This window comes from Apodemus sylvaticus, chromosome 1 (genome assembly GCF_947179515.1).
Source record: "Apodemus sylvaticus chromosome 1, mApoSyl1.1, whole genome shotgun sequence".
Taxonomy (NCBI): Eukaryota; Metazoa; Chordata; class Mammalia; order Rodentia; family Muridae; genus Apodemus; species Apodemus sylvaticus.
The window spans coordinates 87,051,307-87,068,308 of record NC_067472.1 but is presented as its reverse complement, the minus strand read 5'-3'; the positions used below and the strand labels follow the sequence as shown (position 1 = coordinate 87,068,308).

At 44.5% G+C, this 17,002-nt stretch overlaps 1 protein-coding gene across 2 annotated transcripts in view; it reads left to right on the top strand.

The window, feature by feature from the left end:
- Nucleotides 1-17,002, top strand: part of Iqck (IQ motif containing K) — a 129,671-nt gene that overhangs the window by 7,634 nt on the left and 105,035 nt on the right. For both annotated transcript variants that reach the window (XM_052200467.1, XM_052200458.1), the window contains exons 2-4: nucleotides 8,694-8,767; nucleotides 12,010-12,139; nucleotides 13,392-13,489. In XM_052200467.1, coding sequence (XP_052056427.1) covers nucleotides 8,694-8,767; nucleotides 12,010-12,139; nucleotides 13,392-13,489 — 302 coding nt within the window. The remainder of the gene's footprint in view (nucleotides 1-8,693; nucleotides 8,768-12,009; nucleotides 12,140-13,391; nucleotides 13,490-17,002) is intronic.

The window sequence follows — 17,002 nt, the reverse complement described above, 5'->3', positions numbered from 1 at the left end:
AACACCTGTGATGGCTTCTGACACAAAATGAGCTGTACTAGTAGGTGTGGACTAATGAATGAGTTTAAAGGGAACTTGTGTTTTATCTGTCCATCAGTTTTTCAGCAATTATTATTTGGTAGCTGTTACAGAAATAAACCCAGTTACTTCCCTCACCAAACTTACAGACTGCTAGAAAGGATAGTCCTGGGGGGAAGGGGCATGAAGGAGAAAGTGTGATGACATGTATACATATACAAAGATGCCATGATGAACCCCATGACTTTGAGATAACCTAGGAGTTTAATTTTGGGGATGTGAGATGGCTTAGTGAGCAGGATGCTTGCTGCCAAGATTGATGACCTAAGTTCAATGCTTGAGATCCAGGTGGTAGAAGGAGAGAACCAACTCCCATAAGTTGTCCTTTGATCTCCACAAATACATGCTTGGTGCACAAATATACATACATGCACACAGACACAAATAAGTAGATATAAGAATCTTAAACTTACAAAATTCAAAGGTAAGGCTGGAAAGCTATCAGCAGGCAGCAAAGAGAGCAGGTTAGCACAGGCCTGAGGACCTGAGCTTATATATCTATACAAACTACCAACATGATGCCGGGCATGTTAACTTCTATAGCCATAACACTTCTGAGAGATGGAGGCATAGACAGGAGAAACCCTGAAAGCTCACAGCCAGTGAGCCTGGTGTATGGCACAGGAAAACAAGGTAACAGAGATCCTGCCTCAAGACAGAAGGTGAGGACTGTCTTATTTGAAGGTTGTCCTTTGACCTCTGTGCATGCGCCGTGGCATATGTTCATTCACACATAATATATACACAAGATTATATATGTATGTGTACATATATATTCAAATGAAACCAGTGTCCATTATAAAGTCAAATATGCATATATACTATTGCATTATATAATTAATTTGTTGAAAAGATTTTGTTGGATCTGAGTTTAGTGGGTCAGATGTGACTTCTGAAACTTCTGTAATACTTGAGATTTATCTCAAGTGTATATTTTGTATCTGGACAGAAACACCCATGCCCACCTGGACAAAGATGTAAATGTGAATTTTTAAACCCAAATAAAGAGACTTTACATGATCTCAGCAGTTCTCAAGACATAAAAACGGGAGGCAATGGAGATACCTTCCTGGCTTATAACACAGTCCCCAGGATTCTCACATTTAATGCCACATTTCAGATATGGGTACAGGTATTTCTGTGAAGACTCCAGATGTGAAGTTATCATCAGTTGGCTTTAGAAATAAAGGAGGGTTATTATAGGTGGGTCTGACCTATGTCAAAAGTCAGAGTTTAAAGCAGGAGCCTTGAATCTCTTGGAAGCTCTAAAGTAAAAGCTACCGTGTGTGGCTTGGCTATGGCAAGACCCTAGGTTTTTTGGATTTGTTTTTTTTCGGGACAGGGTTTCTCTGTGTAGCCCTGGCTGTCCTGGAACTCACTCTGTAGACTGGGCTGACCTCGAACTCAGAAATCCACCTGCCTCTGCCTCCCAGAGTGCTGGGATTACAGGTGTGCACCACCACTGCCTGGCTGGCAAGACCCTAGGAGCTGACAGCCAGCACTTAGGATAACAGGATCTTCGGACCTACAACCACAAGAAACTGAGTCTATCAATAACTAGGGAACTTCAAAAAGAATTTTAACTCTCAGTTAAAAGCACAGCAGCAACTGATATCTTGATTCCTTCATTAGGAGTACAGGCTTCTGACTCAAGGGAATTGTGAGATAATACATTTGTGTTACTTCAATTTTTTCTTGAGAAAGGGTCTCACTATGTAGCCTAGGATGCCTCCAACTTTTTAAATTAGTTTTTAAAATCTTATGTGTATGCATATTTTGTCTGTATATATGTCTGTATATCTTGTATACTTGTGTGACTGATGCCCACTGAAGCCAGAAGGGGGTGTCAGAATTGGAGTTATTGATGGTCATTGTTTACCAACCAAGAGCTGCTGGGCCCTGGGAGAATGGAACCAATAAATGAGGGGACTAAAGTCTCGTGCAGTAACCAACTTTATTCAGAGCATCAGACAGTTTATACTCTGAGGGTTAAGAGGAGTCACGTGAGTGAAGTATACAAGGCAAGCCATACATAGTGGACAAGCTACACTATGCAGAAACATGTTTGTTTATTTGTTGTTGTTTGGTTTTTCAAGTCAGGGTTTCTCTGTGTAGCCCTGGCTGTCCTGGAACTCACTCTGTAGACCAGGCTAGCCTTGAACTTAGAAATCCACCTGCCTCTGCCTCCCACGTACTGGGATTAAAGGTGTGCACCACCACGGCCCAGCTAGAGACATGTTTTTCTTTAGAGGTGTATAAATAAGTAACAACAGCCAGTTATAATAAATAATCTGAAGTAAACTCACTCTGACCTGCTAAACTTGGGAAGGGTATAAAAACATAATTCAAAACTGGTCTGTGTTTTTGAAGAAACTGAGGTCACAAGATTCTTATCCTGATTTCTTGGGAGTTTTCTCATAAGCACTGAAAAATCTCACATGACTCCAGTCCAAGACCATGTTCCAACAGCTTTGAGCAGGTTCAAAATTGAACCATCTTTAAGTCATCTTTCTAGTCCCTGGCTTCCAACTCTTGGATCCCATTGCTGTAGTTGCCCAAGTGTTCCAATTTTAGGTGTGTGTCACCATGCCTACCTAGCTTTTGTATTGTTTGAAATCCCTAAATGTGTGGTATAGTAAGTAGTGTCCTTTTATCTGAGGTTTCACTATCTGATTTTTTTTTTAGTTAGTCATTTATAGGTGTAGTCCAAAATTATTTAATGAACAACTCCAGAAGTAAACAAAGGTTTAAATAACGTGTCCCGATGTAGTGTTAAAACTCTCTGCTTTGCTGTTACTATTGTTAATTTCTTCCTATTTCTAAATTATGAGGTCAACCTTGAAAGGTATTAGGAATAGGAAAGAATATAATGTAGGAAATATTTGGTTCTGTCTGGATTTAAGCATCTGAAGAACATTCCAGAGCACATGTTTATGTGATGAAGGAAGGGTTTGCTAGTGAACATTCTGTCTAGTAATAAATATCTGAGGTGATCATTTTACAAAGAGAAAGGATTTCTTTTGCATCACCATTTTAAAAGTTTTAATTCATGATGGGTTGGCCATTGTAGTGTTTTCTGTTGCTGTGATAAAATACCTTGACCCAAACCAACTTAGAAAGGGGTTTATTTGGGCTTATTTTTTCAGAAGGCTAGAGTCCATAATGGAGGCAGAGAAGGCATGCTGGCACAAACAGGAAGTAGAGAAACCATGTTTTATTTATCAAGGGCTGTGAACAGGAAGTTTAGTAAGGTTATGAACTTTCAAAGCCTGCCTCTGGTGTACTTCCTCTAGCAAGGCTGCACTTCCCAAAGTTTTCATAGACCTGAATGGCACCACCAACTGGGAACCAGGAGTTCAGATACATGAACCTGTGGGGGATAGTTCTCATTCAAACCCCAATAGTTAGGTTGCATAGGCCCTTAGCACAGAACATCATGGTGGGAGCACAGAGCAAAGCAAAGCTATTCTCCTCATGAATGGGAAGCACAACAGAGGAAGTGGGCTTGGTGGTAGGCAGAGTACTTGCCTACCAAGTGTGAGTCTCATGGTTCAATGCCTAGTACCCAACCCCAGATAGACAAACAAATACCACCACCACCACCAACAGAGGACGTGACCTCAGCATTACTATGCTTTAAGAGGTTCTACTTCCTAAATATTTCACATCCTCACAATAGTATACATGGGGACTGTTCCAACGCGTTAACATTTCTTTAGCAGGTATTAGAAATCAAAATGACTCATGATTGGGCCAGCAAGATAGCTCAGTGGGTAAAGACACTATTGCCAATTGATGACCTCAATTTGATCTCTGAGACCCATATGGTAGAAGGAGAGAACTGACTCCAACAAGTTGTTCTTCAACCTCCACATGGGCACTGTCATACGTATGTCTTCTCCCCACAAATAAAAGCAATTAATTTTTTTTTTACAACCTATGCACTGGTGTTCTTGACTCCCAGCTGATACTTAGGTGCTTTATAAAAAGTTGAGAAATTGTCTATCTGGTGAGCTGTTTGAACATGTGGTCCCCAATTAATGGTGCTGTCGGGGAAGCTTAAGAGATGTGACCTTGTTGGAGGAAGAATGGACTCTGAAGTTTCAAAGCCCCTTACATTCACAGCATGTTCTCTCTGCTCACTCAGGTTGTGAAGCTCAGGTTGTGGGACCTCAGCTTCTTCACCAGCTGCTATGCCTGCTGCTTGCTGCTGTACCTCCATGCCTTGGCATACTCTTCGCCCACTGGATATAAACCAGATAAACCCCTCCTACTATAAGTTGCCTTGGTCATGGTGTTTTAATCACAGCAATAGAAAACTAGTGAATGCAATCATTCGGTCAGAACTACCTTGCCTAAAAAGAAGTTTACCTCATTGCTGCACCATGAGCTTGCAATTGCCTTGAGAACATTGCTTTTGCCACAGGTTTTGTTGTTGTTTTTCTTCATTCTTTCTGGGAAGCACCTGTTGTAGCCCAGCAGCATCTCTGTCCTTTCCTCAGCTGTGGTTGTCACTAACTACCCTATAGAATTTGAGTGGGATGTTCTACAAGTCTATTTCTGTTCCATGTGTGCTGTCTTAGTTACTTTTTTTTTTCTGGGAGAAAACACCATGACCAAGACAATTCATAAAAGAAAGCATTTAATTGGGGACATATTTATAATGCCAGAGGGTGAGTCTGTGACCATCATTATGGTGAGCCTGGCAGCAGACACAGCACTGGAGCAGTAGCTGAAAGCTCATATTTGATGCATAAATTAGACTCAAAGAGAGATTGGGCCTGGTGTGAGCTTTAGAAATCAAAGTCTATCCCATAACACACCACCTCCAGCAAGGCCAACCTTCCCAGTTTTACAAACTGTGACCAAGCATTCAAAAATACAGGCCCACCAATGTTATGTCAACTTGACACACAAAGTAGTTATCTGAAAGGAAGGAAATTTAATTGAGAAAATGCCTCCATAAGATTCAGCTGTAAGACATCATTTTACTAATTGACGGGGGAGGGTTCAGCCCATTGTAAGTGGTGCCATCCCAGATTCTATAAGAAAGCAGGCTGAAGTAGTCATGGAGAGCAAGCCAGTAAGCAGCACTCCTCCATGGCCTCTGCATCAGCTCCTGCTTCCAGGTTCCTGTTTGAGTTCCTGTCCTGATTTCCTTCAATGATAAACAGTGATATGGAAGTGTAAGCCAAATAAATTCTTTCCTCCCCATCTTGCTTTTTTTGTTTGTTTGTTTGTTTTGTTTTTTAAGATTTATTTATTTATAATACCTGAGCACACTGTAGCTATCTTCAGATACTCCAGAAGAGGGCGTCAGATTTCTTTATGGATGGCTGTGAGCCACCATGTGGTTGTTGGGAATTGAACACAGGACCTTTGGCAGAGCAGCCAGTGCTCTTAACCACTGAACCATCTCTCCAGCCCCATGTGTAGCCCAGGCTGGCCTCGAACTCGTGATCCTCCTGCCTCTGCCTCCTTCAGCAAATCCTACTGGTGTGCGCCACTACAACCGGCCCCATCTTGCTTTTTGGTCATGGCCTTTTATCAAGATTTATATAAGACAAGTCGGTGCCAGGATTGTGACAGACCTGACCATGTTTTGAGGAGGGTTGTGGAAGGCCTTTGGAACTTGGGGCTAGAAAAGCCTAAGTAATGAGTTCTCCTTAGGATATTCTGTAGGAGCTTTGAAGATATGAATGTTGAAAGCACTGCAGGCTTGGCTTGTGAAGTTTTAGAGGAGATTTTAAAGACTCTTTCAGTGACATTTGCTATTGATTTAAGATTCTGCTGTTCTGGTTAGTTGGGGCTGAAGAATTTTTGTGATTAACATGATACTGGAATTACTAAAACAAAACCTTTGTTTTGCTTTTGCCTTGTCAGCTGGAGCTGAGATTAAGAGACCAGCATCACTGAGGTGAAATCTTCTGGGAAGTTATTCCTAAGAGCACAAAAAAGCTATGTTTCAGGGGTGATCCAGGTTGTACCTCACACTGGCTGCTGAACTTGATACTATATGAGTCACCCAGCTGGTACTGGTTTTGAAGGCATGAAAGGGGTTATGCAGAGCAGCTGGGGTTTGGGTACTACAAGAGGCTGGGAGAGGCCATTGGTGAAGGTGCAGTCTCAGTGGTAGTTGAAGGCCCAGGACTGAAGGGGTCATGCAAAAAAGTTAAGGCTTGGCACCATGAAGAGAGCCTGTGAGAGGCAGAGGCTATTGGTGAAAGTGCAGCACCAGTTACAGCAGAAGACCCAGTGTTTTTTGAGATGCTGGTACCATAGGCTGACCACCACTAACAGCAGCAGTGGTGGAATGGAGCCAGCTGGAGCCTAGAAGACTAGCTGTGTTCTGCAAAGGGCAGAACTAGAGAAGTCACTAAAGCTCCTTGGAGCAACCCAGAGATTGTGGGTCGATCCTAGATAATAGGACAGAAGCTATACTGTTGGAGTTTGGTTTTGCTTGGTTCAGATTGTAGGACAGAAGCTATATTGTTGGAGTTTGGTTTTGCTTGGTTCAGATTGTGATCGTGTAAAAGTATCTTTTATTCTCCTGAAGAAATTGTCATCCCCAAGGTTTAACACCTTAGTCTGTAACCTAGGCCTAGTCCTGGAAGTTTCTAAGTTTCCATGCAATCTAATCTAGGCCTAGAATGTTTTTCTAGCCTCTGAGACTTGCTGCTGAATAAGCTCACCCCTTCCTAGTTCTTTCTGAACTCTAGCTAGTGGGTTTACCTTAGCTGTTCTGGCTCAAACTCCTCTCCCAGCTGACTGACTCAACCTGGCTTTTTTTCTTAGCCTTGGAATGTTCTGCTTCACCTCAAACTAACTCTAGCAGTATTTTCTAATCTTCTGGCTCTCTTCTAATCTTCTTGCTCATTCTATCGTTACCTGTGTCTAGTTTGTTCTCTCTTCAATCTCTCTCTGTAAAATTCTTCAGGTAACACTGCCTCCTTCTCCCTCTCTGTGCTGCTCCACCCTCCCTCTCAACTCTACTTCACTGCTGTCCACGAACTCCACTGAATTCCTGTTCTATACTGTCTCCCTCCTGTACTGTTTGTCTCTCCCTTGAGTAGCTTCCCTTTCCCCTCTCTCCTGAGAGTTGTGTGTATCCTAGTCTGTCAAATCTTTCTCTGACTGTCACTTTTTCTACCACTCAAGTAGACATCACTTTCAAAAATGGATGCTTCACAAACTAATTTTACCTTCATTGTTTGGGATTACTGGGATTACGAGTGAGTACTAAGGGCATATCTGTATCCCAGCCAGAGGGATTAAAGGCGTGCTAAGGGCTGAGCCATGCCCTAACTAGAAACAGGTTCAAGTATCCATAACTGTGTCCTGGGTCTTACCACTTGAAAAAAGTATTTAATTTAACTTAATTTAATTTTGATTTTTACAAGCGCCCCAGCTCTTATAAACTGAAATTTTAAAAGATTTGCATCTTTAGAGATTGAATGTTTTAAAGGGAATGAAATTTTTAATGTATTTGGTTCATAAAGACTGTGGATCTTTATATAAGATAACTTTTAGAGAGACCTTGGGGATGAATAAAACAAATAAGTTGTGGCTTAATAGTGATATGCTTGTGTGTCAAGTTGACAATGGTTCAGTTGTGCTGGCTGCTGATGTCAGCTATACACACAAACTAGAGTTATTTCAAGGAGGGAATCTCAGTTGAGAAAATGCCTCCATAAGATCAGGCTGTGAGACATTTTTTTAAATTAGTGATTGATGGGGGAGGGTCCAGCACACTGTGGGCAGTGCCATCCCTGGGCGGGTGGTCCTGCAATAAGACCCAAGCTGTACAAGAAAGCAGGCTGAACAAGCCATGGGGAGCAAGCCACTAAGTAGCACACCTCCCTGACTGCTGCCTCCAGGTTCCTGACCTGATTTGAGTTCCTGTCCTGACTTCCTCCAATGATGAACAGTGATATGAAGTATTAACTAAACAAACCCTTTCCTCCCCAACTTGCTTTTTGGTCATGGTGTTTAGTTGCAGCAATACAAACCCCAAGACAGGGTCATTCCCATTCAAACCGCCACATGTGCTGTTGGCATCTTCTTTAACATTGACTTCTGCTTAGTCCATGAAGTTACCATAATGTTTGGGCAAAGTCTGAAGTTGTAGCATCTGAGGAAGAGTCTGGGACTTGATTTTCATGCAAGGAACCAAACATATTACTCATTTGGAAAAAAAAAAAAAAAAAAAGGCCGGGCTGGGCCATGGTGACACACACCTTTAATCCCAACACTTGGCAGGCAGAGGCAGGTGGATTTCTGAGTTCGAGGCCAGCCTGGTCTTCAGAGTGAGTTCCAGTACAGCCAGGGCTACACAGAGAAACCCTGTCTCGAAAAACCATTTTTAAAAAAAGTCAACCTGCTAGGGCTGGGGATATAGCTCAGCAAGAGAGCACTTACCCACCAAGCCCCGTGGTCCATCCTAGTATTGTGCCAAAGAGAATAAGTAAATTAAAAGCAATAACTACGATGAGTAGTTGTGTTCATTCTGTAAACTACCAATTGAAATAAAGCTTAAGTGTGTTTTATTCCAAAAAGGAAATTATGTCACCAACATCAGCGAAGTGTGGAATTGACTACTCCCCCTCTCCCTCTAGAGTATGAAGCTGAGCTGCCTCCCTTTCCAGAAGGATATAAAGTGAAGCAGGAAGCAGCGGTCACAGTGAGCACGGTGAGTATGGCCCAGGCCTCAGTGAGAGCAGCACCAGCCCCAAGGGTCACTTCCTGGCTTGGGAGGGAGAAAGGGGAGACGGGAGCTAGAACATCGTTCTGAAATGGAATGGCTTAAAAAAAAATCCTATATGCATTTTGAGCCTTAGGGATAGCTTTTATTAAATGGGACATAGCTTCTTGTGACTGGCTCATACTGTAAAAAATGTTTACAATGGATCACACTGCAGATCTATGTAGTGGCAGTTGTGGTAGAGAGTGGGTTTCACTGCTGAGAGAGGACCAGGAACCAGGAAGGGAGTCCCTTTGGAAATAAAACCTTGGAATTGCATACATTTGACAGCCTTAATTTTTTTTTTAAGACTTGAGAAATAGGGGGCTGGAGAGATGGCTCAGCAGTTAAGAGCACTGACTGCTCTTCCGAAGGTCCTGAGTTCAAATCCCAGAAACCACATGGTGGCTCACAACCATCTGTAATGAGATCTGATGCTCTCTTCTGGGTTGTCTGAAGACAGCTTCAGTGTACTTACATATAATAAATAAATACATCTTTAAAAAAAAGACTTGAGAAGTAAGGGACTTGAGCAAGGCCACATGGATGGAACTCAAGCAGAATTTTGTAGATTCTTAGTAATCATCATTGTAGTAGCCTTTGAAAGATTCTTGCATTTAAAACTTTCTTGTTCTGTGACTGTTCCTTTTTGCTAACATCTTATTCTTGTTTTGTGGTTGCAATTTTTACACAAATTTCTCTGCAGGTGTTAATTATCATTCTCTTTCCTAGAAAAGAATTATTTTTCTAGGGATCGTTGTTCTATTTATTGGTTTTAGGTTTTGTTTGTTAGACAGAGTTTCACTGTATAGATGGGACCAGGCTGGCCTGGAACTCCATATGTAGTTCAGATGACCTTAGACTCTTGATTCTCCTGCCTCAGCCTCCAGAGTTCAGTGCTAGGTGTGTACCATCATGCCTAGCTCTTACTTGCCTTTTTTGTTTGTTTTTTGTTTAGTTTTGTTTGTTTGTTTGTTTTGAAACAGGGTCTTATGGTGCTGCCTTCTAGGTGCTAGGTGGGATTACTGGTGTGTACCACCATGCCCTTCCATGGCTATAATTCTTAATCTTTGTTTTTTATTCTCTTGATTTTCTGTATCTACGTAGAGAGCTTTGGTTGTATACAATTTTAAATGGGAGCTTAAGAGTATTTTTCTCTATAGCCAAGTACCTTAGGGCTGTACAGAGTGTCAGAAACAATAGAAGATGATTGGGTAGAGGAGTAGATAGATGATAAAGATAGATAATAAAGATAGATAGATAGATGACTGGAAGGTTATTAACCTTCCACACATTACTAAAGCTGCACAATCCCACAGCAGTCAGTCTGCAAGCCGGAGAACCAGAGAACCAGCCAGTAGCATTGTTTACTCCTGGGCTGAAGGCATCAGAAACGGGAAAGCTAGTGGTGCAGCTCTCGGTCTGAATGCAAGAGTCCAAGACTCAGAGGGCCATAGGTGCAAGTTCCAGGGTCAAACACTATAACGAGGAATCATCTCAGAGTCTAAGTCAGGTACAAAAGAAGGGAATGTAGCCCTAGGAGAGTCTTAGTCCATTCTAGATTTTAATTGGCATCTAAAAGTAACCATCACACCTGGTATGCTTTCTTTGTATTGCTATGCATATGGTTTTGTTTTCTGGATGTATCTCTTCTATGAATACTACTACTACTACTACTACTACTATCACCACCACCACTATACCACTACTACTACCACCACTACTACCACTGTCCATGTGCTCATGGGAATGACTGCCTCTGGAAGACTTCCTCAGGGTGGCCAGGAACAGAGTCCATATCTTGCTGTTGGCAGTAGTGCTCTAAATCAGAAGTGAGTGTTCAGGTGCCCACTGGGATTCTCCTGCCAACCTTTTGTTTTATCTGTTTACAGAGGAGCCACTGGGGAGGTTGGGGAGCCAAGAGGACATGCTGGTGTGAAGGGAAACTTCTTGAACATCAAGGAGGAACAAGAGCCTATGGGAAACGTGGGCAGCGGCCATGTTCCACTTGGCCCTCTGAGGGACGCTGCCTTCCTCCCTCTCATCCCTGTAATGCCCAGAAAATCTGAGTGCCAAGTCCTTTGGAATTCTACTGGGAAGAAGGCCCTGAGCCCTCTAGGGCTGCGTCCTTCAGTGGCTTCCCTCACTTTGTCTCTTGCTCATCTGCACTGGCTTCATCCCTGTTTATGCATGAATACATGTGTGTGGTGCACATTGTGTGGGGGCCTGAGGTTGGTGTGAGAGATAATCCTCCTATAAGTCTTGCAAGTTTTTCATTGAGGGTCTCTCAGCTGAACCCAGAGCTCATTGATGTACTTTGCTAGCCCACTTGCCCTAAACCGGGGATCCCCTGTTTCCTCCTTCAGAGGCTGGAGTTACAAGTGGGCTGCCATAGCCGCCTGGCATTGACACGGGTCCTACTCTGTGCTTGCAGGACAACAGCTGTGACCACTCTGAGCCTCCTGTTTGTCTGTCTGTTTTGTTCTGCCTGTTGGCCAATATCTCACCCACAGATGACCTCCCCACAGACTTCCTAACCCCACTAAGGGTTTCTAACTTCACTGTCATTTAATTTTGTCTTTTACCCCTGTAAGACCTTAGGACATAGTCAGTACTTGCTAGGCAAGTACTCTACAACTGAGCTAAATAGCCAATACCTTTCCTCATTTAAAAGTATCCCAAGAGGCAAGGGAAATGAACATTTGTATTCAGAATGTTCCCCAATCTATCCATTTGACACAGAAGTTCATTCCCTAGTAAGAGTATAAAAGAAAATCAGGCCTGGTGGCACATGCCTTAATCCCAGTTCTTGGGAAGCAGAGGCAGGCTGATCTCTGAGTTTAAGGCCACCCTGGTCTACAAATCAAGTTCCAGGACAGCCAGGGTTACTCAGAGAAGCCCTGTCTCAAAAAAGCAATAATAATAATAATAATAATAATAATGATAGAAAAACAAGGGCTGGCGAGATGGCTCTGTGGGTAAAGGTGCTTGCTGCTAAGAGTGCTAAGTCTGCCAACCTGAATCCAATGGCGGAAGTAGAGGACCAGCTTCCACATGTCCTCTGACCTTCACATGTGTGCTGCGGCATGCATCCATGTTCCCACCCCAAATGAATGAGTTGAATCTTAAAATTATAAAACGAAAATCCAACGACTAGAGCTGTTTCCGAATTGCTGCCCTCCCCCCTGCAGGTCCCACCTCTGGAGGACCTGGTTCCTCATGGCTTCAACATGGAGCACTACCTCCCAGTGCACCAGTTCCCGGTGACACCCCCTGTGCCCTGCCCTCCCAAGAAGGCAGAGACAGTCGAGCCCAAGACCTGTAAGTAAGGCAATCCTTATTTCCTACAGTTTGGGGTGAAGATGCACACTTACAGGGTAAAGTGGGGGGTCAGACATATCAGGGGAAACCACATAGTAGTCTGTGTTGGTCTTTTCTTCATTTTTTTTTTTCTTTTGAGAAAGGCCTGAAGCTCCCGAAATGGGCTAAGCTGGCTGGCAGGGAGCCCCGGAGATTCTCAGGCCCAGCACTGGGATCACAGGCCCACACTACTACACCTGGCTTTGGTCACATTGGTTCTGGGGGGTTGAACTCAGGCCCCAAGCTAACCTATCTTCTCCATAATCCTCATTTCTAAGAGGAATGTTGTAGAATTGTTGGCTTCGTTCCAAGGTTAGCATGTAGCAGAGAGAAGCACCTGCTAGCAGCACTGTGATTATTAAATGCAAAGCTAGAGGCAGGAGAGGTACGGAGATATACAGAGTAGACGGGAGTGTCCTGCTGCCAGCTCTCCAGGTCCAGCCTGCAGATCCACCTGAGTCTCGCTCGGCCTCCCCTGTGCGCCTTCCCTTGGTTTTTTTTTTTTTTTTTTTTTTTTTTTTTTTGTGTCCTCTGCTCTGGGCCCTGGTCAGGCACTGTCACTGTTAATGTGGCTGCGAGGCCCCGTCTGCTGTCCGCCCTCTCCCAGCTCCTCTCTCCCCTCAGTCCCTGTGACTCTCATGCTCACATTCTCCTGCAGACACGGGCCTCTGTACTGTGACTGCCACGGTGCTGTCACCAGCTGGAAGACTGCACCAGGTAGGACAGAGTAGGGCCCAGCCCACATCCTTGCCAGACTGCACAGGTTCATAAGGCCCTGTTCAGTGTCTTAGTAATCCAGTTCCACTCGGCAACCTGAAGCAGATGGTGACAAGATGGTGCTGTTGAATAGATAGTATTGTTTTTTTGTTTTTCAGACAGGGTCTCCTGTATCCCAGTCTTGTCTTGAACTTTCTATATGGCTAAGGCTTGCCTGGAACTTTTGATCTGAGTGCTATGACTATAGGCCTGCATGTTCACATCCAGTTTAATGGGTGCTGGAGATGGAAGTCAAATGCAAGGCAAGTGCTCTGCTGACTGAGATACTACAGCTTAGCCCAGGTGGAATCAACATAGAAATCTCTATTTCCCTGTCTCCCTCCCTCCCTCCCCCTCTCCCTCCTTCTTCCTCCCTTTCTTTAAGTGAAGCAATAAACATCTTTATCAGATGAACCTAGATCTTTTGCTGTTTTCAGTGAGAATATTCTTATTTCAGGTTCTCCCAGAGATTATCTGGAAATGTTCATCTTTCCAGTTCTGCTCCCTGGAATGGCCAACCTGCTTCACCAAGCAAAGAGAGAAAAATGTTTTGAGGTCAGTGGTTTGGTGGGATGTCCACATTTTTAAGTTCTTGCTCATTCATTTCAGTCTGATGGTAGGCCATGATCATTTGGGTTGCTATTCTCAAAAATGACACCTTTGCCAGGGAAGCTCGAGTATGGGCCCCCTGCCCCCTGCCCTCGCCCCCTGCCCCCTGCCCCCCGCCCCCTGCCCCAGCATTTAGTACTATATAAATGCACATGCACTGCCAACTCTCTGGCCACCTGGGCCCCTGAGAAGTTTTCTGCCACCTGGCCGGCCATCTTGTCTACCCTTTTCCTGGGCAATTTGGCTTCAAGCGGGCCTCTTAGTTCTTTTGTTCCTGTTTGTTGTGTGTGCTGTTTAACACTTTGCATCCTAGGTTTATTTCTGTTGCTGTGACAATACCCTGACAAAATGCACGTAGGGGAGGAAAAGGTTTATTTGGTTTGTGATCCTAGGTTCCAATCCATCCCAGCAGAGGAATCACAATACAGTAGCTGGAAGCAGTTCTTTTTCCCACACCCACAGCAGAGAGAAACCAGTGTGTCCAGGCCCTCCTGGTGCTTCCAGCTAGCTTTTCTCTCTTACTGTTGAGGGACTCCTGCTTAGGAGTGGTAGTGCTCACGGTGGGCTGGGTCTTCCTGCATCAGTTACCAGTGAAGGAAGGCAGGCTTCCACAGACATGCCCACTGCCCAATCTGTTCTGGATAATTCCTGATTAAGACTGATTTGCGGTGGGCTGGAGAGATGGCTCAATGGTTAAGAGCACTGACTGCTTTTCTGAAGGTCCTAAGTTCAAATCCCAGCAACCACATGGTGGCTCACAACCATCCTTAATGAGATCTGACCCCTCTTCTGGTGTGTCTGAAGACAGCTACAGTGTACTCACATATAATAAATAAATAAATCTTTTTTAAAAAAAGACTGATTTGCTGTGATTCTGGGTTGTGTCAAGTTGACAATTACAGCTAGCAGTAGGTGGTGCTTACTTCTTACTTCCCTCTGGATTGATCCTGCTCCTCTGGCCTCTCCTTCCTACATTTTTTTTTTTTGCGTACTTTTTGATTGGTTGGTTTAGGTTTGGAGGTTGGAGGGCTGTTATATTTTGTTGTTTGCTTGTTTGTTTTTAAACAGGATCTTATGTACCCCAGGCTATCCTCAAAAGTCCTTATCTCTAACTCCTGATCTTCCTGCCTCATTTCCTAAACTGGTATGAAAATTCTATGCCACTACCTCCAGCCTCTGTGCTAACTTCCCTGGGAGAGGTCTGATATGCATCAAGGACTCAGTAAACACTTATTACCTTGTTGGAGTGACTTAAGTCCACTGGCTGATCCTATCAGAGCCTGCACAGAGCCCTTTAGGGCTCTTCTCTGCTTCTCATGGTATGATTCACAGGGCTGTTTCCCATACAGGTTGAAGTCTAGACTGTTGAATGTCCTCCACTGTTTTGTGAACTTTCCCTAGGGCAACATAAACACTCTGCTTACCCCAGATGGGGAACCAATGATCATCCAATGTAACTATTTCACCAAAGTCCAGCTTGGCCAACCAATGTTTATTGAGTTTATTTACAGAATGTGGATAAGGAGTTACTAACAGGAGTGTGAGTGGCCCCAAAGCAGCCACATCACTGCAGCATGTCACCCCAACATGGATGGCAATTTCCCCATAGCTGTATAGAGAGAGTCTCCCTTTCATTTAACCATCCACACATTCTATATATTAGCACTTGCAGTTTGGGAGGGGAAGGTATTGGAAGGAGTGGCTGGAATCTCAGGTAAAGGCCTGATGACCCTCCCCAGCCCCTCCTTCTGTGAAGAAACTGCAAGCCTGACCTTGAGGCCCTCCTGTGGGCGGTTTCAGCTGCTCTCATGGAGATGGCAGTGGCCGCTGTGCTACCAAGTCTGATTTTAAGCATTGCTGAAAGCCAGGGTTTTATGCATGCTAGGCTGTGCTCTAACAACTGAGAGTGGAATTCCCTACCCTACTGGTAGGAGTTGGCATAGCATAATGCCTTAGCTTTCTGTTGCTGTAGTGAAATACCTGAGATAATCAACTAGTAAAGAGGAAAGGTGCACTGGTTTTTAGCTCAGTGTTGGCGGTTCCCCTGTAAGATCAGCTCACTGTTGTTTTGTGTTAGGCAGCACAGCGTAGCAGCAGCAGATGGCGGAGTGAAACCACTCACACCACAAGATAGAGAGTAGAGAGAAGGTGTTGGAGCTCCACGGTTCCCTCTGATGTCACACCCAGTGACCTGACTCCCCATTAGACCCTGCTCTCCCAATAGCACCATCACAAGGGACCACCTTGGACATGTGGGCTACCATACCATTTAACATGACACATCCACATGATGAGGCCAAGAGCTCTCAGTCTGGCTCTCAAGGCCCTCTCCAACCCTCCTTCCTTTCTCCCCTCTCTCTATCTCTGGCTCTCTTTCCTAGGCAATTCCTCCTCCCCCAAGCTAAACAGACTCCCCACCCAGTACCAGCCTTCCGCTTCAGGGCCTCTGTGCATTTGCTCCTCCTTATTTTAGAAAGCACTCCTTGCATTCATGTCTTCTGCATATTTAAACATTACTTGTTTTCCAGACTCAGCTTCGGGACACATCTCCCAGGCTCCCAGTTCCCTGGAGGCCAAAGGAGAGGCAACTGATTCCAGCTCTCAGATCTCAGGGAACTCATCTGTTCCTCATTCTATGGTAAATTCAGAGAGCTTTAATTAAGACATTCTTAGCCCACATATATTTAATTTTATACATGCCTGCTTCCCCAGCTATTTTAAGTGTCCTGAGGACAGATTCCCTATCTTAGTTTTATACTTCTCAATGTTTAGCAATACTCTACCCAGCCCATGGTGAGCAGAGTTGGTCCTCCATGAGTGCACACAACACAGTTGGATGCCAAAGATGCACAGTTGTTACTATGTCCCTGGCCAACACCTTCTTTTTAGAAGGCCATTCTGTTGGACTTACTCCCCAGAGAGAAGTCCTAGATAGGCGAGGGAGCAAAACATTTGTTCCCGAGTTTCAGTCAGGAGTGGGAGCAAGTGGCCCAGCCTGGTTCTGTTAGGATTCTGTCTAAGCTCTACCCCACAGTTACCTGGTGATGGCCAGGTGGGCCCCTCCCCACTATTACCTGGCGACAGCCAGGTAGGCCTAGCCCACTATAAGGGGCTGCTTGCCCCCTCCTCTCTCTCTCACTCTTTTACTCCTGTTTCCTGCTGGCTTCTCTCTTGCCCTCTTGGGCTCTTTTCCCTTCCTCCCTCTCTCCACGGGGGTCATGGCTGGCTTCTACTTCTCTACTCTCGCCTTCTCTCTGCTTTTCTCTGCCTCTACTACCCTCTTAACTCCCTTCCCATGCCCTGAATGGTATGCTATACCATCTGGTGGCTAGTCCCCTGAAGGGATGCCTCGGCCTGGGCCCACTGAGACACCACCTCCCACCACACCTCACCACACCCCCCATAGAACATATCTTAATAATCCTTTATTTTTATAATCACAACATTGGTGCCCTGTGA